We start from the raw sequence: 27,912 nt of genomic DNA on the forward strand, positions 1-27,912 counted from the left end.
CGATTATAACTTGGAGGTTAGTTTTATTTGTCTTTCAACGGTACATCAACAGTGTTTACAACGATTATAACTTGGAGGTTAGTTCTATTTGTCTATCAACGGTACATCAACAGTGTTTACACCGATTATAACATGCATGGTTACTTCTATTTGTCTATCAACGGTACATCAACAGTGTTTACAACGATTATAACATGCATGGTTAGTTCTATTTCTCTTTCAACGGTACATCAACAGTGTTTACAACGATTATAACTTGGAGGTTAGTTCTATTTGTCTATCAACGGTACATCAACAGTGTTTACAACGATTATAACTTGGAGGTTAGTTCTATTTGTCTATCAACGGTACATCAACAGTGTTTACAACGATTATAACTTGGAGGTTAGTTCTATTTGTCTATCAACGGTACATCAACAGTGTTTACAACGATTACAACTTGGAGGTTAGTTCTATTTGTCTATCAATGGTACATCAACAGTGTTTACAACGATTACAACTTGGAGGTTAGTTCTATTTGTCTATCAATGGTACATCAACAGTGTTTACAACGATTACAACTTGGAGGTTAGTTCTATTTGTCTATCAACGGTACATCAACAGTGTTTACAACGATTATAACTTGGAGGTTAGTTCTATTTGTCTATCAACGGTACATCAACAGTGTTTACAACGATTATAACTTGGAGGTTAGTTCTATTTGTCTATCAACGGTACATCAACAGTGTTTACAACGATTATAACTTGGAGGTTAGTTCTATTTGTCTATCAACGGTACATCAACAGTGTTTACAACGATTATAACTTGCATGGTTAGTTCTATTTGTCTATCAACGGTACATCAACAGTGTTTACAACGATTATAACTTGGAGGTTAGTTCTATTTGTCTATCAACGGTACATCAACAGTGTTTACAACGATTATAACTTGGAGGTTAGTTCTATTTGTCTATCAACGGTACATCAACAGTGTTTACAACGATTATAACTTGGAGGTTAGTTCTATTTGTCTATCAACGGTACATCAACAGTGTTTACAACGATTATAACTTGGAGGTTAGTTCTATTTGTCTATCAACGGTACATCAACAGTGTTTACAACGATTATAACTTGGAGGTTAGTTCTATTTGTCTATCAACGGTACATCAACAGTGTTTACAACGATTATAACTTAGAGGTTAGTTCTGTTTGTCTATCAACGGTACATCAACAGTGTTTACAACGATTATAACTTTGAGGTTAGTTCTATTTGTCTATCAACGGTACATCAACAGTGTTTACAACGATTATAACTTGCATGGTTAGTTCTATTTGTCTTTCAACGGTACATCAACAGTGTTTACAACGATTATAACTTGCATGGTTAGTTCTATTTGTCTTTCAACGGTACATCAACAGTGTTTACAACGATTATAACTTGGAGGTTAGTTCTATTTGTCTATCAACGGTACATCAACAGTGTTTACAACGATTATAACTTGGAGGTTAGTTCTATTTGTCTATCAACGGTACATCAACAGTGTTTACAACGATTATAACTTGGAGGTTAGTTTTATTTGTCTATCAACGGTACATCAACAGTGTTTACAACGATTATAACTTGGAGGTTAGTTCTATTTGTCTATCAACGGTACATCAACAGTGTTTACAACGATTATAACTTGGAGGTTAGTTCTATTTGTCTATCAACGGTACATCAACAGTGTTTACAACGATTATAACTTGCATGGTTAGTTCTATTTGTCTATCAACGGTACATCAACAGTGTTTACAACGATTATAACTTGGAGGTTAGTTCTATTTGTCTATCAACGGTACATCAACAGTGTTTACAACGATTATAACTTGCATGGTTAGTTCTATTTGTCTATCAACGGTACATCAACAGTGTTTACAACGATTATAACTTGGAGGTTAGTTCTATTTGTCTATCAATGGTACATCAACAGTGTTTACAACGATTATAACTTGTAGGTTAGTTCTATTTGTCTATCAACGGTACATCAACAGTGTTTACAATGATTATAACTTTGAGGTTAGTTCTATTTGTCTATCAATGGTACATCAACAGTGTTTACAACTTGGAGGTTAGTTCTAGGAGAAATAAGAGTGCACAAGGGAACAGAAGGTTGTAAACATATATGTAAAAGACGAATGATATGTTAGTGAGAAATTAAAACGTATAGTTTCTGTTTATAGAAGAAAACCGTAAAATTAAAAATCACCATATTGTGTTAATTGATTCTGTACAACTTCATGAAATTTAATATGACTATAAGGTAATAAATCGTATATAAGTAAATAATTTTGTGATATCAAAGATCTTTATTAACCAGAATATCTGATTTCAACAGGTGATAGTGGACATCGTTTCTGTTCTACTAGATCATCCCCGTCTCGTTCACAAACAAAGTGTGAGTACATTAATACACTGATGTTCAGAGACAAAGTGTGAGTATATTAATACACTGATGTTCAGAGACAAAGTGTGAGTACATTAATACACTGATGTTCAGAGACAGACTGTGAGTACATTAAAACACTGATATTCAGAGACAGACAGTGAGTACATTAAAACACTGATGTTCAGAGACAGACTGTGAGTACATTAATACACTGGTGTTCAGAGACAAAGTGTGAGTACATTAATACACTGATATTCAGAGATAGACTGTGAGGACATTAAAACACTGATGTTCAGAGACAGACTGTGAGTACATTAAAACACTGATATTCAGAGACAGACTGTGAGTACATTAAAACACTGATGTTCAGAGACAGACTGTGAGTACATTAAAACACTGATGTTCAGAGACAAAGTGTGAGTACATTAAAACACTGATGTTCAGAGACAAAGTGTGAGTACATTAATACACTGATATTCAGAGACAGACTGTGAGTACATTAATACACTGATGTTCAGAGACAGGCTGTGAGGACATTAAAACACTGATGTTCAGAGACAAAGTGTGAGTACATTAATACACTGACCTTCAGAGACAAAGTGTGAGTACATTAATACACTGATATTCACAGACAGACTGTGAGTACATTAAAACACTGATGTTCAGAGACAAAGTGTGAGTACATTAATACACTGATGTTCAGAGACAGGCTGTGAGGACATTAAAACACTGATGTTCAGAGACAAAGTGTGAGTACATTAATACACTGATGTTCAGAGACAGTCTGTGAGTACAATAATACACTGATGTTCAGAGACAAAGTGTGAGTACATTAATACACTGATGTTCAGAGACAGACTGTGAGTACATTAAAACACTGATGTTCAGAGACAGTCTGTGAGTACATTAATACACTGATCTTCAGAGACAAAGTGTGAGTACATTAATACACTGATGTTCAGAGACAGACTGTGAGTACATTAATACACTGATATTCATAGACAGACTGTGAGTACATTAAAACACTGATGTTCAGAGACAAAGTGTGAGTACATTAATACACTGATGTTCAGAGACAGGCTGTGAGGACATTAAAACACTGATGTTCAGAGACAAAGTGTGAGTACATTAATACACTGATGTTCAGAGACAGTCTGTGAGTACATTAAAACACTGATCTTCAGAGACAAAGTGTGAGTACATTAAAACACTGATGTTCAGAGACAGACTGTGAGTACATTAAAACACTGATGTTCAGAGACAGACTGTGAGTACATTAAAACACTGATGTTCAGAGACAGACTGTGAGTACATTAAAACACTGATGTTCAGAGACAGACTGTGAGTACATTAAAACACTGATGTTCAGAGACAAAGTGTGAGTACATTAAAACACTGATGTTCAGAGACAGACTGTGAGGACATTAAAACACTGATGTTCAGAGACAGACTGTGAGTACATTAAAACACTGATATTCAGAGACAGACTGTGAGTACATTAAAACACTGATGTTCAGAGACAGACTGTGAGTACATTAACACACTGATGTTCAGAGACAGTCTGTGAGTACATTAATACACTGATCTTCAGAGACAAAGTGTGAGTACATTAATACACTGATCTTCAGAGACAAAGTGTGAGTACATTAATACACTGATGTTCAGAGACAAAGTGTGAGTACATTAATACACTGATGTTCAGAGACAGGCTGTGAGGACATTAAAACTGATGTTCAGAGACAAAGTGTGAGTACATTAATACACTGATGTTCAGAGACAGTCTGTGAGTACAATAATACACTGATGTTCAGAGACAAAGTGTGAGTACATTAATACACTGATGTTCAGAGACAGTCTGTGAGTACATTAATACACTGATGTTCAGAGACAGACTGTGAGTACATTAATACACTGATGTTCAGAGACAGACTGTGAGTACATTAATACACTGATGTTCAGAGACAGACTGTGAGTACATTAATACACTGATGTTCAGAGACAGACTGTGAGTACATTAATACACTGATGTTCAGAGACAGACTGTGAGTACATTAAAACAATGATGTTCAGAGACAGACTGTGAGTACATTAATACACTGATGTTCAGAGACAAAGTGTGAGTACATTAAAACACTGATGTTCAGAGACAGACTGTGAGTATATTAATACACTGATGTTCAGAGACAGACTGTGAGTACATTAATACACTGATGTTCAGAGACAGACTGTGAGTACATTAAAACACTGATGTTCAGATACAGACTGTGAGTACATTAAAACACTGATGTTCAGAGACAAAGTGTGAGTACATTAAAACACTGATGTTCAGAGACAGACTGTGAGTACATTAAAACACTGATGTTCAGAGACAGACTGTGAGTACATTAAAACACTGATGTTCAGAGACAAAGTGTGAGTACATTAAAACACTGATGTTCAGAGACAGACTGTGAGTACATTAATACACTGATGTTCAGAGACAGACTGTGAGTACATTAAAACACTGATGTTCAGAGACAGACTGTGAGTACATTAAAACACTGATGTTCAGAGACAAAGTGTGAGTACATTAAAACACTGATGTTCAGAGACAGACTGTGAGTACATTAATACACTGATGTTCAGAGACAGACTGTGAGTACATTAAAACACTGATGTTCAGAGACAAAGTGTGAGTACATTAAAACACTGATGTTCAAAGACAGACTGTGAGTACATTAAAACACTGATGTTCAGAGACAAAGTGTGAGTACATTAATACACTGATGTTCAAAGACAGACTGTGAGTACATTAATACACTGATGTTCAGAAACAGAATGTGAGTACATTAAAACACTGATGTTCAGAGACAAAGTGTGAGTACATTAAAACACTGACGTTCAGAGACAGACTATGAGTACATTAAAACACTGATGTTTGTAAAATCTGCATGATTTCTTCACATTCTTTTCATTTCATTTATCACAGTAATGAATCCACTCCGTTGATGTAGTTTTAAAAAGCTCATGTTTCTCCTCTAGTATAATAAAACAATAATCTGTTTTAACCACCAGATGAGAACCTCTAGTATAATAAAACAATAATCTGTTTTAATCACCACATGAGAACCGCTAGTATAATAAAACAATAATCTGTTTTAATCACCAGATGTTTCTCCTCTAGTATAATAAAACAATAATCTGTTTTAATCACCAGGTGTTTCTCCTCTAGTATAATAAAACAATAATCTGTTTTAATCACCAGATGTTTCTCCTCTAGTATAATAAAACAATAATCTGTTTTAACCACAAGATGTTTCTACTCTGGTATAATAAAACAATAATCTGTTTTAACCACAAGATGTTTCTCCTATAGTATAATAAAACAATAATCTGTTTTAATCACCAGACGTTTCTTCTTTAGTATAATAAAACAATAATCTGTTTTAACCACCAGATGAGAACCTCTAGTATAATGAAACAATAATCTGTTTTAATCACCAGGTGTTTCTCCTCTAGAATAATAAAACAATAATCTGTTTTAAGCACCAGTTGTTTCTCCTCCAGTATAATCAAACAATAATCTGTTTTAATCACCAGATGTTTCTCCTCTAGTATAATAAAACAATAATCTGTTTTAACCACAAGATGTTTCTACTCTAGTATAATAAAAAAATAATCTGTTTTAACCACCAGATGAGAACCTGTAGTATAATAAAACAATAATCTGTTTTAACCACAAGATATTTCTACACTGGTATAATAAAACAATAATCTGTTTTAACCACAAGATATTTCTACACTGGTATAATAAAACAATAATCTGTTTTAACCACCAGATGAGAACCTCTAGTATAATGAAACAATATTCTGTTTTAATCACCAGATGTTTCTCCTCTAGTATAATAAAACAATAATCTGTTTGAACCACAAGATGTTTCTGCTCTAGTATAATAAAACAATAATCTGTTTTAACCACAAGATGTTTCTACTCTAGTATAATAAAACAATAATCTGTTTTAACCACCAGATGTTTCTCCTCTAGTATAATAAAACAATAATCTGTTTTAATCACCAGGTGTTTCTCCTCTAGTATAATAAAACAATAATCTGTTTTAACCACAAGATGTTTCTACTCTGGTATAATAAAACAATAATCTGTTTAACCACAAGATGTTTCTACTCTGGTATAATAAAACAATAATCTGTTTTAACCACCAGATGAGAACCTCTAGTATAATGAAACAATATTCTGTTTTAATAACCAGATGTTTCTCCTCTAGTATAATAAAACAATAATCTGTTTTAATCACCAGTTATTTCTCCTCCAGTATAATAAAAGAATAATCTGTTTTAATCCCCAGATGAGAACCTCTAGTATAATAAAACAATAATCTGTTTTAACCACCAGATGAGAACCTCTAGTATAATAAAACAATAATATGTTTTAATCACCAGATGTTTCTCCTCTAGTATAATAAAACAATAATCTGTTTTAATCACCAGATATTTCTCCTCTAGTATAATAAAACAATAATCTGTTTTAACCACCAGATGAGAACCTCTAGTATAATAAAACAATAATCTGTTTTAATCACCAGATGTTTCTACTCTGGTATAAAAAAACAATAATCTGTTTTAATCACCAGATGTTTATTCTCTAGTATAATAAAACAATAATCTGTTTTAACCACCAGATGAGAACCTCTAGTATAATAAAACAATAATCTGCTTTAACCACAAGATGTTTCTACACTGGTATAATAAAACAATAATCTGTTTTAACCACCAGATGAGAACCTCTAGTATAATGAAACAATATTCTGTTTTAATCACCAGGTGTTTCTCCTCTAGTATAATAAAACAATAATCTGTTTTAATCACCAGGTGTTTCTCTTCTAGTATAATAAAACAATAATCTGTTTTAAGCACCAGTTGTTTCTCCTCTAGTATAATAAAACAATAATCTGTTTTAAGCACCAGTTGTTTCTCCTCCAGTATAATAAAACAATAATCTGTTTTAATCACCAGATGTTTCTCTTCTAGTGTAATAAAAGAATAATCTGTTTTAATCACCAGATGTTTCTCTTCTAGTGTAATAAAACAATAATCTGTTTTAACCACAAGATGAGAACCTCTAGTATAATAAAACAATATTCTGTTTTAATCACCAGATGTTTCTCCTCTAGTATAATAAAAGAATAATCTGTTTTAACCACAAGTTGTTTCTACTCTAGTATAATAAAACAATAATCTGTTTTAACCACCAGATGTTTCTCCTCTAGTATAATAAAACAATAATCTGTTTTAACCACAAGATGTTTCTACTCTAGTATAATAAAACAATAATCTGTTTTAACCACCAGATGAGAACCTCTAGTATAATAAAACAATAATCTGCTTTAACCACAAGATGTTTCTACACTGGTATAATAAAACAATAATCTGTTTTAACCACCAGATGAGAACCTCTAGTATAATAAAACAATAATCTGTTTTAATCACCAGATGTTTCTACTCTGGTATAAAAAAACAATAATCTGTTTTAATCACCAGATGTTTATTCTCTAGTATAATAAAACAATAATCTGTTTTAACTACAAGATGTTTCTACTCTAGTATAATAAAACAATAATCTGTTTTAACCACCAGATGAGAACCTCTAGTATAATAAAACAATAATCTGTTTTAACCACCAGATGAGAACCTCTAGTATAATAAAACAATAATCTGCTTTAACCACAAGATGTTTCTACACTGGTATAATAAAACAATAATCTGTTTTAACCACCAGATGAGAACCTCTAGTATAATGAAACAATAATCTGTTTTAATCACCAGATGTTTCTCTTCTAGTATAATAAAACAATAATCTGTTTTAAGCACCAGTTGTTTCTCCTCTAGTATAATAAAACAATAATCTGTTTTAAGCACCAGTTGTTTCTCCTCCAGTATAATAAAACAATAATCTGTTTTAATCACCAGATGTTTCTCTTCTAGTGTAATAAAACAATAATCTGTTTTAACCACAAGATGAGAACCTCTAGTATAATAAAACAATATTCTGTTTTAATCACCAGATGTTTCTCCTCTAGTATAATAAAAGAATAATCTGTTTTAACCACAAGTTGTTTCTACTCTAGTATAATAAAACAATAATCTGTTTTAACCACCAGATGTTTCTCCTCTAGTATAATAAAACAATAATCTGTTTTAACCACAAGATGTTTCTACTCTAGTATAATAAAACAATAATCTGTTTTAACCACCAGATGAGAACTTCTAGTATAATAAAACAATAATCTGCTTTAACCACAAGATGTTTCTACACTGGTATAATAAAACAATAATCTGTTTTAACCACCAGATGAGAACCTCTAGTATAATGAAACAATATTCTGTTTTAATCACCAGGTGTTTCTCCTCTAGTATAATAAAACAGAAATCTTTTTTAATCACCAGGTGTTTCTCCTCTAGTATAATAAAACAATAATCTGTTTTAAGCACCAGTTGTTTCTTCTCTAGTATAATAAAACAATAATCTGTTTTAAGCACCAGTTGTTTCTCCTCCAGGATAATAAAACAATAATCTGTTTTAATCACCAGGTGTTTCTCCTCTAGTATAATAAAACAATAATCTGTTTTAACCACAAGATGTCTCTACTCTGGTATAATAAAACAATAATCTGTATTAACCACCAGATGAGAACCTCTAGTATAATGAAACAATATTCTGTTTTAATAACCAGATGTTTCTCCTCTAGTATAATAAAACAGAAATCTTTTTTAATCACCAGGTGTTTCTCCTCTAGTATAATAAAACAATAATCTGTTTTAAGCACCAGTTGTTTCTTCTCTAGTATAATAAAACAATAATCTGTTTTAATCACCAGGTGTTTCTCCTCTAGTATAATAAAACAATAATCTGTTTTAAGCACCAGTTGTTTCTCCTCAAGTATAATAAAACAATAATCTGTTTTAATCACCAGATGAGAACCTCTAGTATAATAAAAGAATAATCTGTTTTAAGCACCAGTTGTTTCTCCTCTAGTATAATAAAACAATAATCTGTTTTAAGCACCAGTTGTTTCTCATCTAGTATAATAAAACAATAATCCGTTTTAATCACCAGTTGTTTCTCCTCCAGTATAATAAAACAATATTCTGTTTTAATCACCAGATGTTTCTCCTCTAGTATAATAAAACAATAATCTGTTTTAACCACAAGATGTTTCTACTCTAGTATAATAAAACAATAATCTGTTTTAACCACCAGATGTTTCTGCTCTAGTATAATAAAACAATAATCTGTTTTAATCACCAGATATTTCTCCTCTTGTATAACAAAACAATAATCTGTTTTAACCACAAGATGAGAACCTCTATTATAATGAAACAATATTCTGTTTTAATCACCAGGTGTTTCTCCTCTAGTATAATAAAACAATAATCTGTTTTAATCACCAGGTGTTTCTCCTCTAGTATAATAAAACAATAATCTGTTTTAAGCACCAGTTGTTTCTCCTCCAGTATAATAAAACAATAATCTGTTTTAATCACCAGATGTTTCTCCTCTAGTATAATAAAACAATAATCTGTTTTAAGCACCAGTTGTTTCTCCTCTAGTATAATAAAACAATAATCTGTTTTAACCACCAGATGAGAACCTCTAGTATAATAAAACAATAATCTGTTTTAACCACCAGATGAGAACCTCTAGTATAATAAAACAATAATCTGTTTTAATCACCAGATGTTTCTTCTCTAGTATAATAAAACAATAATCTGTTTTAAGCACCAGTTGTTTCTCCTCCAGTATAATAAAACAATAATCTGTTTTAAGCACCAGTTGTTTCTCTTCCAGTATAATAAAAGAATAATCTGTTTTAATCACCAGATGTTTCTCCTCTAGTATAATAAAACAATAATCTGTTTTAACCACAAGATGAGAACCTCTAGTATAATAAAACAATATTCTGTTTTAATCACCAGATGTTTCTCCTCTAGTATAATAAAACAATAATCTGTTTTAACCACATATTGTTTCTACTCTTGTATAATAAAAGAATAATCTGTTTTAACCACAAGATGATAACCTCTAGTATAATAAAAGAATATTCTGTTTTAATCACCAGATGTTTCTCCTCTAGTATAATAAAACAATAATCTGTTTTAACCACCAGATGTTTCTCCTCTAGTATAATAAAACAATAATCTGTTTTAATCACCAGGTGTTTCTCCTCTAGTATAATAAAACAATATTCTGTTTTAATCACCAGATGTTTCTCCTCTAGTATAATAAAACAATAATCTGTTTTAACCACAAGTTGTTTCTACTCTAGTATTATAAAACAATAATCTGTTTTAACCACAAGATGTTTCTACTCTGGTATAATGAAACAATATTCTGTTTTAATAACCAGATGTTTCTCCTCTAGTATAATAAAACAATAATCTGTTTTAATCACCAGGTGTTTCTCCTCTAGTATAATAAAACAATAATCTGTTTTAATCACCAGTTGTTTCTCCTCCAGTATAATAAAAGAATAATCTGTTTTAATCACCAGATGAGAACCTCTAGTATAATAAAACAATAATCTGTTTTAACCACCAGATGAGAACCTCTAGTATAATGAAACAATAATCTGTTTTAACCACCAGATGAGAACCTCTAGTATAATGAAACAATAATCTGTTTTAATCACCAGGTGTTTCTCCTCTAGTATAATAAAACAATATTCTGTTTTAATCACCAGATGTTTCTCCTCTAGTATAATAAAACAATAATCTGTTTTATCCACAAGTTGTTTCTACTCTAGTATTATAAAACAATAATCTGTTTTAACCACAAGATGTTTCTACTCTGGTATAATGAAACAATATTCTGTTTTAATAACCAGATGTTTCTCCTCTAGTATAATAAAACAATAATCTGTTTTAATCACCAGGTGTTTCTCCTCTAGTATAATAAAACAATAATCTGTTTTAATCACCAGATGCGAACCTCTAGTATAATAAAACAATAATCTGTTTTAATCACCAGGTGTTTCTCCTCTAGTATAATATAACAATAATCTGTTTTAAGCACCAGTTGTTTCTCCTCCAGTATAATAAAACAATAATCTGTTTTAATCACCAGATGAGAACCTCTAGTATAATAAAAGAATAATCTGTTTTAATCACCAGATGAGAACCTCTAGTATAATAAAAGAATAATCTGTTTTAATCACCAGATGAGAACCTCTAGTATAATAAAACAATAATCTGTTTTAAGCACCAGTTGTTTCTCCTCTAGTATAATAAAACAATAATCTGTTTTAAGCACCCGTTGTTTCTCCTCTAGTATAATAAAACAATAATCTGTTTTAACCACCAGATGAGAACCTCTAGTATAATAAAAGAATAATCTGTTTTAAGCATCAGTTGTTTCTCCTCTAGTATAATAAAAGAATAATCTGTTTTAATCACCAGGTGTTTCTCCTCTTTTCAGTATTTCGTCCACATTCATGAACTTCTTCTGAATCATGGTTTGATGAAAGGTTCTTTCACAACAGCTGGTGAAACTCTAGTGTTTGCCAGAAAATCCCTGGGTGAGTAAGTTAAGTGAAACTATTCAGTTTATTGATAAAACTGTAGTGTTTGTCACAGGTGTCCTGTATGAGTAAGTTAGCTCATACTATCCAGTTTATTAATAAAACTATAGTGTTTGTCAGAGGTGTACTGTATGAGTAAGTTAGCGGACACTATCCAGTTTATTAATAAAACTATAGTGTTTGTCACAGGTGACCTGTATGAGTAAGTTAGCGGACACTATCCAATTTATAAATAAAACTGTAGTGTTTGTCAGAGGTGTACTGTATGAGTAAGTTAGCTGACACTATCCAGTTTATTAATAAAACTGTAGTGTTTGTCAGAGCTGTCCTGTATGAGTAGGGTAGCTGACACTATCCAGTTTATTAATAAAACTGTAGTGTTTGTCAGAGGTGTCCTGTATGAGTAAGTTAGCTGACACTATCCAGTTTATTAATAAAACTGTAGTGTTTGTCAGAGGTATCCTGTATGAGTAAGTTAGCTGACACTATCCAGTTTATTAATAAAACTGTAGTGTTTGTCAGAGGTGTCCTGTATGAGTAAGTTAGCTGACACTATCCAGTTTATTAATAAAACTGTAGTGTTTGTCAGAGGTGTCCTGTATGAGTAAGTTAGCTGACACTATCCAGTTTATTAATAAAACTGTAGTGTTTGTCAGAGGTGTCCTGTATGAGTAAGTTAGCTGACACTATCCAGTTTATTAATAAAACTATAGTGTTTGTCAGAGGTGTCCTGTATGAGTAAGTTAGCTGACACTATCCAGTTTATTAATAAAACTGTAGTGTTTGTCAGAGGTGTCCTGTATGAGTAGGGTAGCTGACACTATCCAGTTTATTAATAAAACTGTAGTGTTTGTCAGAGGTGTCCTGTATGAGTAAGTTAGCTGACACTATCCAGTTTATTAATAAAACTATAGTGTTTGTCAGAGGTGTCCTGTATGTGTAAGTTAGCTGACACTATCCAGTTTATTAATAAAACTATAGTGTTTGTCAGAGCTGTCCTGTATGAGTAGGGTAGTTGACACTATCCAGTTTATTGATAAAACTGTAGTGTTTGTCAGAGGTGTCCTGTATGAGTAAGTTAGCTGACACTATCTAGTTTATTAATAAAACTATAGTGTTTGTCAGAGCTGTCCTGTATGTGTAAGTTAGCTGACTCTATCCAGTTTATTAATAAAACTATAGTGTTTGTCAGAGGTGTCCTGTATGTGTAAGTTAGCTGCACTATACAGTTTATTGTAGCAGTGTTTTACGTAGCCGGTGTTGTAATGATATCAGGTAATATATTCAGTGGTAGAGTCAACTAAGATTTACATGTACCATTTTATTTTCTATGTAACCTCTTCTATGCCCTTATTGTTTTACCATAGGAGGTAATAATTATTCATTACGGTAAAGTTTCCTAGTGTGTTTTATTACAGTAAATTGTTTCCTGAAGGTTCTTTGTGAGACCCTGTAACAGCATGCTTACAGTAATGAGTTTGTTATGGTATTTTCTGAGGTCCTGTAACAGCATGCTTACAGTAATGAGTTTGTTATGGTACTTTCTGAGGTCCTGTAACAGCATGATTACAGTAATGAGTTTGTTATGGTACTTTCTGAGGTCCTGTAACAGCATGATTACAGTAATGAGTTTGTTATGGTACTTTCTGAGGTCCTGTAACAGCATGATTACAGTAATGAGTTTGTTATGGTACTTTCTGAGGTCCTGTAACAGCATGCTTACAGTAATGAGTTTCTCATGGTACTTACTGATACTTGTATTTTTGATATTTGTATTGTACTTGTGTTACGTGTATTTTATTTGTGATACTTGTATTGTACTTGTGTTACTTGTATTGTATTTGTGTTACTTGTATTGTGTTTAACAGCTACATAAATACCTAACATTGTAGTTACATACATATGATAATCGAACTTTGTTAGAGGTAGTAAATCAGACAAAAACCATTTGCAAAAGTTGGGAGAAATGTTAAAAATCCACAGCCAGGTGATACAAAAACTGGCATTTTGTTCATTGTAGAAAGTGTCTTAGTTGTCTTGCAACATTCAAAACCTTTAAGTTGTATTCACATTAAGTAACTTTATGTTTACCTGGAATGTATAATTGAATTGTTTTGAGATTAACATGTGTAGTTTACAATATTGGTGTCTTTCAGGCTTTTCTAACAAAACCTACTGAGTATCTAATGCTTTTCTATTTCATTTGATTGCAACACTTTCTTTATTACAGTTCTTGAAATTAAACGAGTCATAGGAGTCTCCAGACATGTTCTTACATTTTCCAGTCTTGAAGCAAACCACCAAAATAACAGGACGTCTGAGTGGTTGAACAATAAGCTCAGTATTACCTTCAACACACAACATCTAAGGCCTTTAAAAAATAGTATGACCTTTCTGAAAACTTTTAATATAGAATTACTAGATTGTTGGGTAAAACATGCCCACAGAGCTTGTATTACAACCACAGGTTTTACAGCAAAGGCACTGTATTTCACACCGACATTACAGGTGACACCATGGTGATACTAAATGAAATATTATGAAACTTATAACTGTTTGTTTTTCACTCAGTTCTGTAACTTTAGATGTTAATTTAATGTTCGAAAGCTTACTAACCCATGTGTTAAAAAACAAAAGTAATACTCAATATTAAAACCAGGTAATGCTGGGATGATGCACATTAGATACAGTCGAAATTAAAACTAGGTAATGCTGGAATGATACACATTAGATACAGTTGAAATTAAAACTAATTAATGCTGGAATGATCCACATTAAACACAGTCGAAATTAAAACTAGGTAATGCTGTAATGATTCACGTTAGATACAGTCGAAATTAAAACGAGGTAATGCTGGAATGATACACATTAGACACAGTCGAAATTAAAACTAACTAACATTCCAGCTAACTAGCTAGTATGGTACGTATTAGATATAATCGAAATTAGTTAAGCACAAATCTACATAGTAGGCTATGTTTGCTCTGCCTATCACAGGTATCAAAACCTATTTCTAGCATTGTAAATCCTCAGAAGAACACCAAATTGATGTTTAAAATAATGGAAGGATTCAAAGTTTCTTCTACCTCACCTGAATGAAACTGTAAATAAATATTTATCTATAAATGTAATGTTTGTAACTATTTATTCTATTTTATTCTCTTTTAACTTGCTGTAAAACCAAAGTTATTTGGTGTTGTGGTATTCACTATTAATTTTTTGATGTGTGTTATTTTTTGGTTGTACTCTGTAATATTCATTTGAATAACAGTGCTTCATATATATATCATGTTTTGTTTAACATCTATTTGAATACCAGTACTTTATACATATATTATGTTTTATTTAACATCGATTTGAATACCAGTTCTTTATACATATATTATGTTTTGTTAACGTCCATTTGAATACCAGTACTTTATACATATATTATGTTTTGTTAACGTCCATTTGAATACCAGTACTTTATACATATATTATGTTTTGTTTAACGTCCATTTGAACACCAGTACTTTATACATATATTATGTTTTGTTTAACGTCCAGTTGAATACCAGTACTTTATACATATATTATGTTTTGTTTAACGTCCATTTGAATACCAGTACTTTATACATATATTATGTTTTGTTTAACGTCCATTTGAACACCAGTACTTTATACATATATTATGTTTTGTTTAACGTCCATTTGAATACCAGTACTTTATACATATATTATGTTTTGTTTAACGTCCATTTGAATACCAGTACTTTATACATATATTATGTTTTGTTTAACGTCCATTTGAATACCAGTACTTTATACATATATTATGTTTTGTTTAACGTCCATTTGAATACCAGTACTTTATACATATATTATGTTTTGTTTAACGTCCATTTGAATACCAGTACTTTATACATATATTATGTTTTGTTTAACGTCCATTTGAATACCAGTACTTTATACATATATTATGTTTTGCTTAACGTCCATTTGAATACCAGTACTTTATACATATATTATGTTTTGTTTAACGTCCATTTGAATACCAGTACTTTATACATATATTATGTTTTGTTTAACGTCCATTTGAATACCAGTACTTTATACATATATTATGTTTTGCTTAACGTCCATTTGAATACCAGTACTTTATACATATATTATGTTTTGCTTAACGTCCATTTGAATACCAGTACTTTATACATATATTATGTTTTGTTTAACGTCCAGTTGAATACCAGTACTTTATACATATATTATGTTTTGTTTAACGTCCATTTGAATACCAGTACTTTATACATATATTATGTTTTGCTTAACGTCCATTTGAATACCAGTACTTTATACATATATTATGTTTTGTTTAACGTCCATTTGAATACCAGTACTTTATACATATATTATGTTTTGTTTAACGTCCATTTGAATACCAGTACTTTATACATATATTATGTTTTGCTTAACGTCCATTTGAATACCAGTACTTTATACATATATTATGTTTTGCTTAACGTCCATTTGAATACCAGTACTTTATACATATATTATGTTTTGTTTAACGTCCAGTTGAATACCAGTACTTTATACATATATTATGTTTTGTTTAACGTCCAGTTGAATACCAGTACTTTATACATATATTATGTTTTGTTTAACGTCCAGTTGAATACCAGTACTTTATACATATATTATGTTTTGTTTAACGTCCATTTGAATACCAGTACTTTATACATATATTATGTTTTGTTTAACGTCCATTTGAATACCAGTACTTTATACATATATTATGTTTTGTTTAACGTCCATTTGAATACCAGTACTTTATACATATATTATGTTTTGTTTAACGTCCATTTGAATACCAGTACTTTATACATATATTATGTTTTGCTTAACGTCCATTTGAATACCAGTACTTTATACATATATTATGTTTTGCTTAACGTCCATTTGAATACCAGTACTTTATACATATATTATGTTTTGCTTAACGTCCATTTGAATACCAGTAGTTTATACATATATTATGTTTTGTTTAACGTCCATTTGAATACCAGTACTTTATACATATATTATGTTTTGTTTAACGTCCATTTGAATACCAGTAGTTTATGTTGTTTGGAATTCTTTCTTTCCCAGTCACGTTTATTGAATATTCATCTTTTCCTCACAGTGAAAGATAATGTAACTGTAGCTGCTGTGTTCTACAGAAATATGACATACTTTCTTCCAACCAGAGTCCAGACCTTAAGAAAGTAAGATTTTTGTATACTAATTGAACGTTTTCTGTTTTATATTTTCAGAAATTCTTTTGTAATAAAGTAGAATGTATAATTATGAGTTTAAAATAAATATTGTGTTCACTCACCGAGATATATAATTCTAGAAGTTTTAAGGATATAAATAGTTTTAGTTGTACTGTAATAAATCCGTTATTTTATTATGTTGTAAACAGTACTCAGTGCTTACAATTGTTACAGTAAAGTGACACTACGAACTGTTAAAACATAAATATGACACTACCAATTATTTAAACAGTAACATGACACTATGAACTGTTAAAACATAAATATGACACTACCAAGTATTTAAACAGTAACGTGACACTATTGTTATCACAGTGTATTAACTGTAACAGTACACTGCCATTATCATGGTGTATCAACTGTAACATGACACTATCAACTTCTTAAACAGGAACATGAAACTGTCTTTATTAAAGTGTATCATTTGTAACATGACACTATATTTATCACAGTGTATCAACTGTAACATGACTCTATCGTTATCACACTATATCAACTGTAACATGACACTATCTTCATCACAGCGTATCAACTGTAACATGACACTATCTTTATCACAGTGTATCAACTGTAACATGACACTATCTTTATCACAGTGTATCAACTGTAACATGACACTGTCTTTATCACAGTGTATCAACTGTAACATGACTCAATCGTTTTCACACTATATCAACTGTAACATGACACTATCGTTATCACACTATATCAACTGTAACATGACACTATCTTTATCACACTATATCAACTGTAACATGACACTATCTTTATCACAGCGTATCAACTGTAACATGACACTATCTTTATCACAGCGTATCAACTGTAACATGACACTATCTTTATCACAGTGTATGAACTGTAAGAGAACACTATCTTTATTACAGTATTCAAATAGTAACTTGACACTACCAATTGTTTAAACTGTGACATGACACTGTCTTTATCACAGTGTATCAATTGTAACATGGGACTATCTTTATTACAGCATTTCAACTGTAATGTGACACTATTTTTATTACAGTGTATCAACTCTCATATAGCATTATCTTTAACACTGTGTATCAGATGTGTAATCCAAGTTTGACCCTAAAGAAAAAATGTCCACCTTTCAAAAGCACCTGGTTTATAGTGTTTGGTATCAAGACATATTGAACCTATAAATTTTTCTGACATCATGAACACTACAAATATATCTTTATAGCCTGATCTCAGTTTACCACAGGTTATAAATTTCAATATTTATTTTGTATCTTTCTTGTATTAAAATAAATAATAAACTGCAAACATTGTTATGATCTCACAAGAGCTGATTAATATGTTCAAAAATTATGTGTTTGTTTCTTTATTTCTGTTGAAAAGTTGTTTATAAAGTAGGAAAATTATGTGAGTTGAGATCTGTGTATTAAATTGTGAACTAAAAAATGATACTGTTTAGCAGAATAGAAGACCAAGCAACACATGAACCATTTTCACAAGTAGTGGGTGTAGCCATGATGATGGGAAGGAATTTCAAAAAACCTGAAGCTGGTAGTGTGAAGTTACAGTTAAGTCTTCAGCCTAAGAAAGAGGTTCTGGTATGTGGATTAATGTGAAGCTAAGCCTAATAAGGAGATTCTGGTATGTTGATTAATGTGTAGCTAAGCCTAATAAGAAGGCTCTGGTATGTGGAATAATGTGTAGCTAAGCCTAATAAAAAGATTCTGGTATGTGGATTAATGTATAGCTAATTCTTCATTTCCTATAAAATATTTTTCATGTGTTTTATCATAAGAATGTAGTGCATTAATCAGTATAACAAGGATATCTAACATACGCATGAATCAAGAAATAGCAAATAATAGGGTTTGTTGGTTAAACTTTGTTTAGCAGGGCTTGACCTCTAAAATGTAAATTGTTCATGCCTTTTTAATTTGTATCTATGCAGAGATATTCTAATTAATATCAGAATGATGTAAGACATAAGTTGTTCATGAGAAATGAACAAGGTTTAGGTAAGTACAAAAACATTATTTCTTCACTTGTACTGAATGGTGAGAACAAGAACAGTTTTTTTGTTCACTTGCTAATGAATGGTGAGAACAAGAACAGTTTTCTGTTCACTTGATAATGACTGGTGAGGACAAGAATAGTTTTCTGTTCACTTATTAATGAATGGTGAGGGCAATAATAGTTTTCTGTTCACTTGCTAATGAATGGTGAGAACAAGAACAGTTTTCTGTTCACTTGATAATGAATGGTGAGGACAAGAATAGTTTTCTGTTCGCTTGCTAATGAATGGTGAGGACAAGAATAGTTTTCTGTTCGCTTGCTAATGAATGGTGAGGACAAGAATAGTTTTCTGTTCGCTTGCTAATGAATGGTGAGGACAAGAATAGTTATCTGTTCGCTTGTTAATGAATGGTGAGAAAAAGAATAGTTTTCTGTTCGCTTGTTAATGAATGGTGAGAACAAGAGCAGTTTTCTGCTCACTTGTTAATGAATGGTGAGAACAAGAACAGTTTTCTGTTCGCTTGTAAATGAATGGTGAGAACAAGAATAGTTTTCTGTTCACTTGTTAATGAATGGTGAGAACAAGAACAGTTTTCTGTTCAATTGCTAATGAATGCTTCACAGAAAACTGTAGACAAAGTACAAACGTTTTGTGGAAAAGGGACTGTCAGATATGTTCTAAAACCAATATTTTAATTTAATATTCGGTAATATACGTAATTTAGAATAAATAGAAACGTTAGCAGTATTTTAGTTATTCGTCAATGCTTTGCATAACTTTCATTCAGTGTTAGCACAAGATTGGTCGGTATACCTTCATCAAATAAAACTGAAACTACAGCTTACAAATGTGTTAAAAGGTATTTGTGTCCAATTCTGAGAGGTGGCTGAAAAAAGTGAATTTCAAGAATAATTTTCTTACAGTTTTTACAATCATAATAAATTAGTCAAGTATTCTGTACTATACGCTGTGTCAGTAACACTCAAATAAGAGTAAACATGAACAAATAGTAAATCTATTTTAGTTTTGCATTCACACTAACATAAATATCTATTATTACAGGGATCAGCTCATAACATCACATGTGGACGAATTGATTATTCACAAAAGTGAGTAAAAAGTTTTAACAAGTTTCAGAACCTGACTTAGATCAGAGCTACTACCAGCCTTATTTACTTGTTGTGGTTATGACATACATACCTGTAACCAGTCTTCTTTATGTGGTGTGGTCATTAAGTATATATCTGTAACCAGCCTTACTTACATGTTGTGGTTATGAGATACATATCTGTAACCAGTCTTCTTTACGTGGTGTGGTTATTAAGTATATATCTGTAACCAGCCTTACTTACATGTTGTGGTTATGAGATACATATCTGTAACCAGTCTTCTTTACGTGGTGTGGTTATTAAGTATATATCTCCACCAGTCTTCTTTATGTGGTGTGGTTATTAAGTATATATCTCCACCAGTCTTCTTTATGTGGTGTGGTCATTAAGTATATATCTGTAACCAGTCTTCTTTATGTGGTGTGGTTATTAAGTGTATATCTGTAACCAGTCTTCTTATTGTGGTGTGGTCATTAAGTACATATCTGTAACCAGTTTCCTTTTTGTGGTGTGGTTATTAAGTATATATCTGTAATCAGTCTTTTTTACGTGGTGTGGTTATTAAGTATATATCTCTAACAAGTCTTCTTTATGTGGTGTGGATATTAAGTATATATCTGTAACCAGTCTTCTTTATCTGGTGTGGTTATTAAGTATATATCTGTAACCAGTCTTCTTTATGTGGTGTGGTTATTAAGTATATATCTCCAACCAGTCTTCTTATTGTGGTGTGGTCATTAAGTATATATCTGTAATCAGTCTTCATTATGTGGTGTGGTTATTATGTATATATCTGTAACCAGTCTTCTTTATGTGGTGTGGTTATTAAGTGTATATCTCCAACCAGTCTTCTTTATGTGGTGTGGTGATTAAGTATATATCTGTAACCAGCCTTACATACATGTTGTGGTTATGAGATACATATCTGTAACCAGTCTTCTTTACGTGGTGTGGTTATTAAGTATATATCTGTAACCAGCCTTACTTAATTGTTGTGGTTATGAGATACATATCTGTAACCAGTCTTCTTTACGTGGTGTGGTTATTAAGTATATATCTGTAACCAGCCTTACTTACATGTTGTGGTTATGAGATACATATCTGTAACCAGTCTTCTTTACGTGGTGTGGTTATTAAGTATATATCTCCACCAGTCTTCTTTATGTGGTGTGGTTATTAAGTATATATCTCCACCAGTCTTCTTTATGTGGTGTGGTCATTAAGTATATATCTGTAACCAGTCTTCTTTATGTGGTGTGGTTATTAAGTGTATATCTGTAACCAGTCTTCTTATTGTGGTGTGGTCATTAAGTACATATCTGTAACCAGATTCCTTTTTGTGGTGTGGTTATTAAGTATATATCTGTAATCAGTCTTTTTTACGTGGTGTGGTTATTAAGAATATATCTCTAACAAGTCTTCTTTATGTGGTGTGGATATTAAGTATATATCTGTAACCAGTCTTCTTTATGTGGTGTGGTCATTAAGTATATATCTGTAACCAGCCTTACTTACATGTTGTGGTTATGAGATACATATCTGTAACCAGTCTTCTTTACGTGGTGTGGTTATTAAGTATATATCTGTAACCAGCCTTACTTACATGTTGTGGTTATGAGATACATATCTGTAACCAGTCTTCTTTACGTGGTGTGGTTATTAAGTATATATCTGTAACCAGCCTTACTTACATGTTGTGGTTATGAGATACATATCTGTAACCAGTCTTCTTTACGTGGTGTGGTTATTAAGTATATATCTCCACCAGTCTTCTTTACGTGGTGTGGTTATTAAGTATATATCTCCACCAGTCTTCTTTATGTGGTGTGGTTATTAAGTATATATCTCCACCAGTCTTCTTTATGTGGTGTGGTCATTAAGTATATATCTGTAACCAGTCTTCTTTATGTGGTGTGGTTATTAAGTGTATATCTGTAACCAGTCTTCTTATTGTGGTGTGGTCATTAAGTACATATCTGTAACCAGTTTCCTTTTTGTGGTGTGGTTATTAAGTATATATCTGTAATCAGTCTTTTTTACGTGGTGTGGTTATTAAGTATATATCTCTAACAAGTCTTCTTTATGTGGTGTGGATATTAAGTATATATCTGTAACCAGTCTTCTTTATGTGGTGTGGTTATTAAGTATATATCTCCAACCAGTCTTCTTATTGTGGTGTGGTCATTAAGTATATATTTGTAATCAGTCTTCATTATGTGGTGTGGTTATTATGTATATATCTGTAACCAGTCTTCTTTATGTGGTGTGGTTATTAAGTGTATATCTCCAACCAGTCTTCTTTATGTGGTGTGGTGATTAAGTATATATCTGTAACCAGCCTTACTTACATGTTGTGGTTATGAGATACATATCTGTAACCAGTCTTCCTTATGTGGTGTGGTCATTAAGTATATATCTGTAACCAGCCTTACTTACATGTTGTGGTTATGAGATACATATCTGTAACCAGTCTTCTTTATGTGGTGTGGTTATTAAGTATATATCTGTAACCAGTCTTTTCTAAGTGGTGTGGTTATTAAGTACATATCTGTAACCAGTCTTCTTTATGTGGTGTGGTCATTAAGTATATATCTGTAACCAGTCTTCTGGTTTTTGTGGTGTGGTTACTAAGTATATATCTGTAATCAGTCTTCTTCATCTGGTGTGGTCATTAAGTATATATCTGTGACCAGTCTTCTTTACGTGGTGCGGTTATTAAGTATATATCTGTAACAAGTCTTCTTTATCTAATGTGGTTATTAAGTATATATCTGTAACCAGTCTTCTTTATGTGCTGTGGTTATTAAATATATATCTGTAACCATCTTCTTTATTGATGTGGTTATTAAGTATATATCTGTAACCAGTCTTCTTTAAGTGGTGTGGTTATTTAGTATATATCTGTAAGCAGTCTTCTTTAAGTGGTGTGGTTATTTAGTATATATCTGTAAGCAGTCTTCTTTAAGTGGTGTGGTTATTTAGTATATATCTGTAACCAGTTTTCTTTACCTTGTGTGGTTATTAAGTATATATCTGTAATCAGTCTTTTTTACGTGGTGTGGTTAAGTATATATCTGTAACCAGTCTTCTGGTTTTTGTGGTGTGGTTACTAAGTATATATCTGTAATCAGTCTTCTTCATCTGGTGTGGTTATTAAGTATATATCTGTAATCAGTCTTCTTTATCTGGTGTGGTCATTAAGTATATATCTGTAACCAGTCTTCTTTATGTGGTGTGGTTATTAAGTATATATCTGTGACCAGTCTTCTTTATGTGGTGTGGTTATTAAGTATATATCTGTAACAAGTCTTCTTTATGTGCTGTGGTTATTAAGTATATATCTGTAACCAGTCTTCTTTATGTGCTGTGGTTATTAAGTATATATCTGTAAGCAGTCTTCTTTAAGTGGTGTGGTTATTTAGTATATATCTGTAAGCAGTCTTCTTTAAGTGGTGTGGTTATTTAGTATATATCTGTAACCAGTCTTCGTTATCTCGTGTGGTTATTAAGTATATATCTGTAACCACTCTTGTTTATGTGGTGTGATTATTAAGTATATATCTGTAATCAGTCTTCTTTATCTGGTGTGGTCATTAAGTATATATCTGTAACCAGTCTTCTTTATGTGCTGTGGTTATTAAGCATATATTTGTAACCAGTCTACTTTATGTAGTGTGGTCATTAAATATATATCTGTAACCATCCTTATTTACTTGTTGTGGTTATGACATACATGCCTGTAACCAGTATTTTTTACCTGGTATGGTCATTAAGTATACATCTGTAACTAGTCTTCTTTATGTGGTGTGGTTATTAAGTATATATCTGTAACCAGTCTTCTTTATGTGGTGTGGTTATTAATATATTCATTCAGTAATAACACAGCATTTTTAAAATAAGTAGCACATGGATGAAACAAACTATAGCTATCAACTTACTTTAATATTTTTCATTCTTGTTTTAATTAGTGATGTATGTATAATAAAAATAATTCATTATTACTATTATAACTGTTACTGGTACTGTTACTGGTGTAAATAATCATCATAACTTTATTTTTCAATTTAGGAAATTAGAGTATGACCTTGACCACTGTGATAAAATTATCTTTGGGAAACAGGTGGTGTGTGTTTGTGACCGGGTCGGAACCTTCATCTTAGTGCTCTCTTCCTTTCTAGAAACAGTAAGCTCAAATCTTTTGCACGATGCCCTTAAATAGTAACTATAAAATATAAGATTCACATTTCAACTATTATTATTTTATTCCAATATCATTTCGGGTCGATAAAATTATTGAAAATTTGAGTCTTCAATGTTGTTTAGGTATTTTGTAATGGAATAATTATGAATATATCATCCAGGTTGGTGTTGGGAAATGAATTAAACCTTTACTCAATAAATTAGAAGATGGTGTTATATATTTATGTTGGTAATTACTAAAACCTCCACTCAATAAATTAGAACATGATGTTTATATTTATGTTTGGTAGTTACTAAAACCTCCACTCAATAAATTAGAACATAGTGCTTATATTTATGTTGGTAATTACTAAAACCTTCACTCAATAAATTAGAACATGATGTTTATATTTATGTTGGTAGTTACTAAAACCTCCACTCAATAAATTAGAACATGATGTTTATATTTATGTTGGTAGTTACTAAAACCTCCACTCAATAAATTAGAACATGATGTTTATATTTATGTTGGTGGTTACTAAAACTTCCATTCAATAAATTAGAACATGATGTTTATATTTATGTTGGTAGTTACTAAAACCTCCACTCAATAAATTAGAACACGATGTTTATATTTATGTTGGTGGTTACTAAAACCTCCTCTCAATAAATTAGAACATAATGTTTATATTTATGTTGGTAGTTACTAAAACCTTCACTCAAGAAATTAGAACATGATGTTTATATTTATGTTTGGTAGTTACTAAAACCTCCACTCAATAAATTAGAACATAGTGCTTATATTTATGTTGGTAGTTACTAAAACTTCCATTCAATAAATTAGAACATAATGTTTATATTTATGTTGGTAGTTACTAAAACCTCCCCTCAATAAATTAGAACATGATGTTTATATTTATGTTCGTAGTTACTAAAACCTCCACTCAAGAAATTAGAACATGATGTTTATATTTATGTTGGTAGTTACTAAAACCTCCACTCAATAAATTATAACATGATGTTTATTTTTATGTTGGTGTTTGCTGAAACCTCCACTCAATAAATTAGAACATGATAATATATATTTATGTTGGTGTTGAGAAGTTAAGTTTTTTGGTCATGAAAGTTCTTGTTGAGTGAATATTGTGAACTGAGAGGTTTGATGTTTTTATAATCTTATCTTCAGAACATAAAATGTGTTTGTTACTTTGACAGTGGTAATACTTGCAAGAAGTAACAATGTTTCTTTATAAAGTAACCTAACAAAAAATTATTCAATAATAGTAAAGTTTTTGTACGTTATATGACTGTTTCAGACCAAAGGAGATACTCTCAAAGGTTTTGACAAGGTTACTGGAACTGGATGTATTGGTTGTATTAGTTTATTGTCCTTCACTCTCTCTCAACTTGTCATGTGCTGGAAGTAAGTACCACGTTCTGTGAGTCCAAGGTTTGAACCAAGAAATTACTCAAGTTAGTTATATAAATGTGAGGAGAGCATTGCTTCTTTTAAACATATGAAAACAGAACAATATGCCACATGTGAATGAAAAAAAGATATAGAATCAAATCAGTAACATAAGTTGTTACTAGTATTATTGTTTAAATTAATAATCTAAATTTGTGACTGTATTATTGTTTAGAGTAATAATTTAAAATCGTGACTGTATTATTGTTTAGATTAATAATTTAAATTTGTGACTGTATTATTGTTTGGATTAATAATTGAAATTTGTGACTGTATTATTGTTTGGATTAATAATCTAAATTTGTGACTGTATTATTGTTTGGATTAACAATCTAAATTTGTGACTGTATTATTGTTTAGATTAATAATTGAAATTTGTGACTGATTTGTTGCAGTGCTTATATTCATCCGTTAAAATAAAATAAACTTATTTTTATTATTGTCCAAACTGGAACAATCTTTATTGCCAACAATTCTTTACATGCAAAGAAACATCTACGGTAAGGGGTGTATGTAGTTATGGAGATTTAAAGAAATTTGTTTTTGAAATTTAGTAATTATAGTGTTGTTTGTTAGAGTACTTAGAAACACAGAACTGAAATGAACATGATTTTGATGGTAAATAAGTTACTTTTGTGTGAGTAATTTAGATACACATTATTATAGGGAATATTGCTCTGTTATGAATGACGTATAAGACACAAATGTGCCCATTTTGGGCACTGAGTTGTGTAGTAACGATTCTGAGTGTGCATCTTTACACTTCTAATGAAAGTTCTGTAGAGTAATAAGTTCCTGGGTAAAAAGTGTGAAGTCGAACAGTTTTTTTTACATGTTTGTGACTTCCACCAAGCCTTTTCTTCTCCTTTAGGCAGACAAATGGAGTCATTACAGTTCTTAAAGTACAATTTACTTCTACAATGATTGGATTTTATAGTATATTCCTAAGAGCCTTGTTCGGATCTTTGTCACAGGTAAGTATTTATAACATCAGACCCATTTTCATTTGTGAGATTAAAGATCGACACATCTTGTGTGAAGCACAATCAGCATGTTAATGTTATGGGGGCATGTACCCCGTAAAATTGTAAAAAAAAATAGATTGTGTGAGATTAAATCTGAAATCAAATTTCCATGAAATATAGTTTAAACAGTTGCATGCCTGTTAATAAAAAATCCACAAACATCCAATGAAAAGCCAACAAATGACCATTCTGTTCTAACACTGCAAGGAGAGTTAGGCTTAAGTCAACATAAATATGGAGAGTTAAGCTTAAGTCAACATAAATATGCATGTCTTATTACAGTAAAGTGTTGTATTATCTATATACAGAGTAATTATTAATGATTAACTTATACTATTAATTTAAACAGTTCCGTACAATAATAGTATATTAACCATTTCAATCACCTGCTATCATTTACCTACACGTATGCATTACTGAAATAATATATTAACACACTATTCTTCTGGGATGCTTTTCTGTAAATAACTTCCATACAGTTTCAGAGTTGATAGTAGTGTCATTATGATTATATATTAAAGCTAAAGCACTCCTTAAACCATACCCGTGTACATGTGTGATAATGACAGAATTTACTTAACTGATTTACAAAATAAAAATTTACATCCGATCTTTTAAATTTTTGTTTCATTTGCTGCAGTGACGTAAATTATTTGTTAGAAGAAACTGAAGACGAATGAAATGTTGTTCTCCACCATTGTGTTTCTACACCATGCACCCTAGTTTTGTTATGAGTAATGTGTCCAAACAACACCATGCACCCTAGTTTTATTATGAGTAATGTGCCCAAACAACATAAGAAAGAAAAACTTATTATTCTCTACTCTAGGAGACTATTTCAGAAAATGATTTTTAAACATCATGCCTAA

At 31.2% G+C, this 27,912-nt stretch overlaps 1 protein-coding gene across 1 annotated transcript; it reads left to right on the plus strand.

The window, feature by feature from the left end:
* The first annotated feature begins 2,106 nt into the window (after positions 1–2,106).
* On the plus strand, positions 2,107–27,899 carry LOC143241748 (uncharacterized). Its single transcript, XM_076484971.1, has 10 exons — positions 2,107–2,415; positions 11,876–11,975; positions 14,209–14,361; positions 17,140–17,221; positions 18,711–18,846; positions 20,325–20,371; positions 24,440–24,554; positions 25,867–25,973; positions 26,890–26,992; positions 27,873–27,899. The coding sequence occupies exons 2-10, from the start codon at positions 11,918–11,920 to the stop codon at positions 27,897–27,899; spliced, it is 828 nt and encodes a 275-aa protein (XP_076341086.1). The 5' UTR covers positions 2,107–2,415; positions 11,876–11,917.
* Positions 27,900–27,912: the final 13 nt, after the last annotated feature.

Source organism: Tachypleus tridentatus, unplaced genomic scaffold (genome assembly GCF_004210375.1).
Source record: "Tachypleus tridentatus isolate NWPU-2018 unplaced genomic scaffold, ASM421037v1 Hic_cluster_1, whole genome shotgun sequence".
In the NCBI taxonomy this organism is placed as follows: domain Eukaryota; kingdom Metazoa; phylum Arthropoda; class Merostomata; order Xiphosura; family Limulidae; genus Tachypleus; species Tachypleus tridentatus.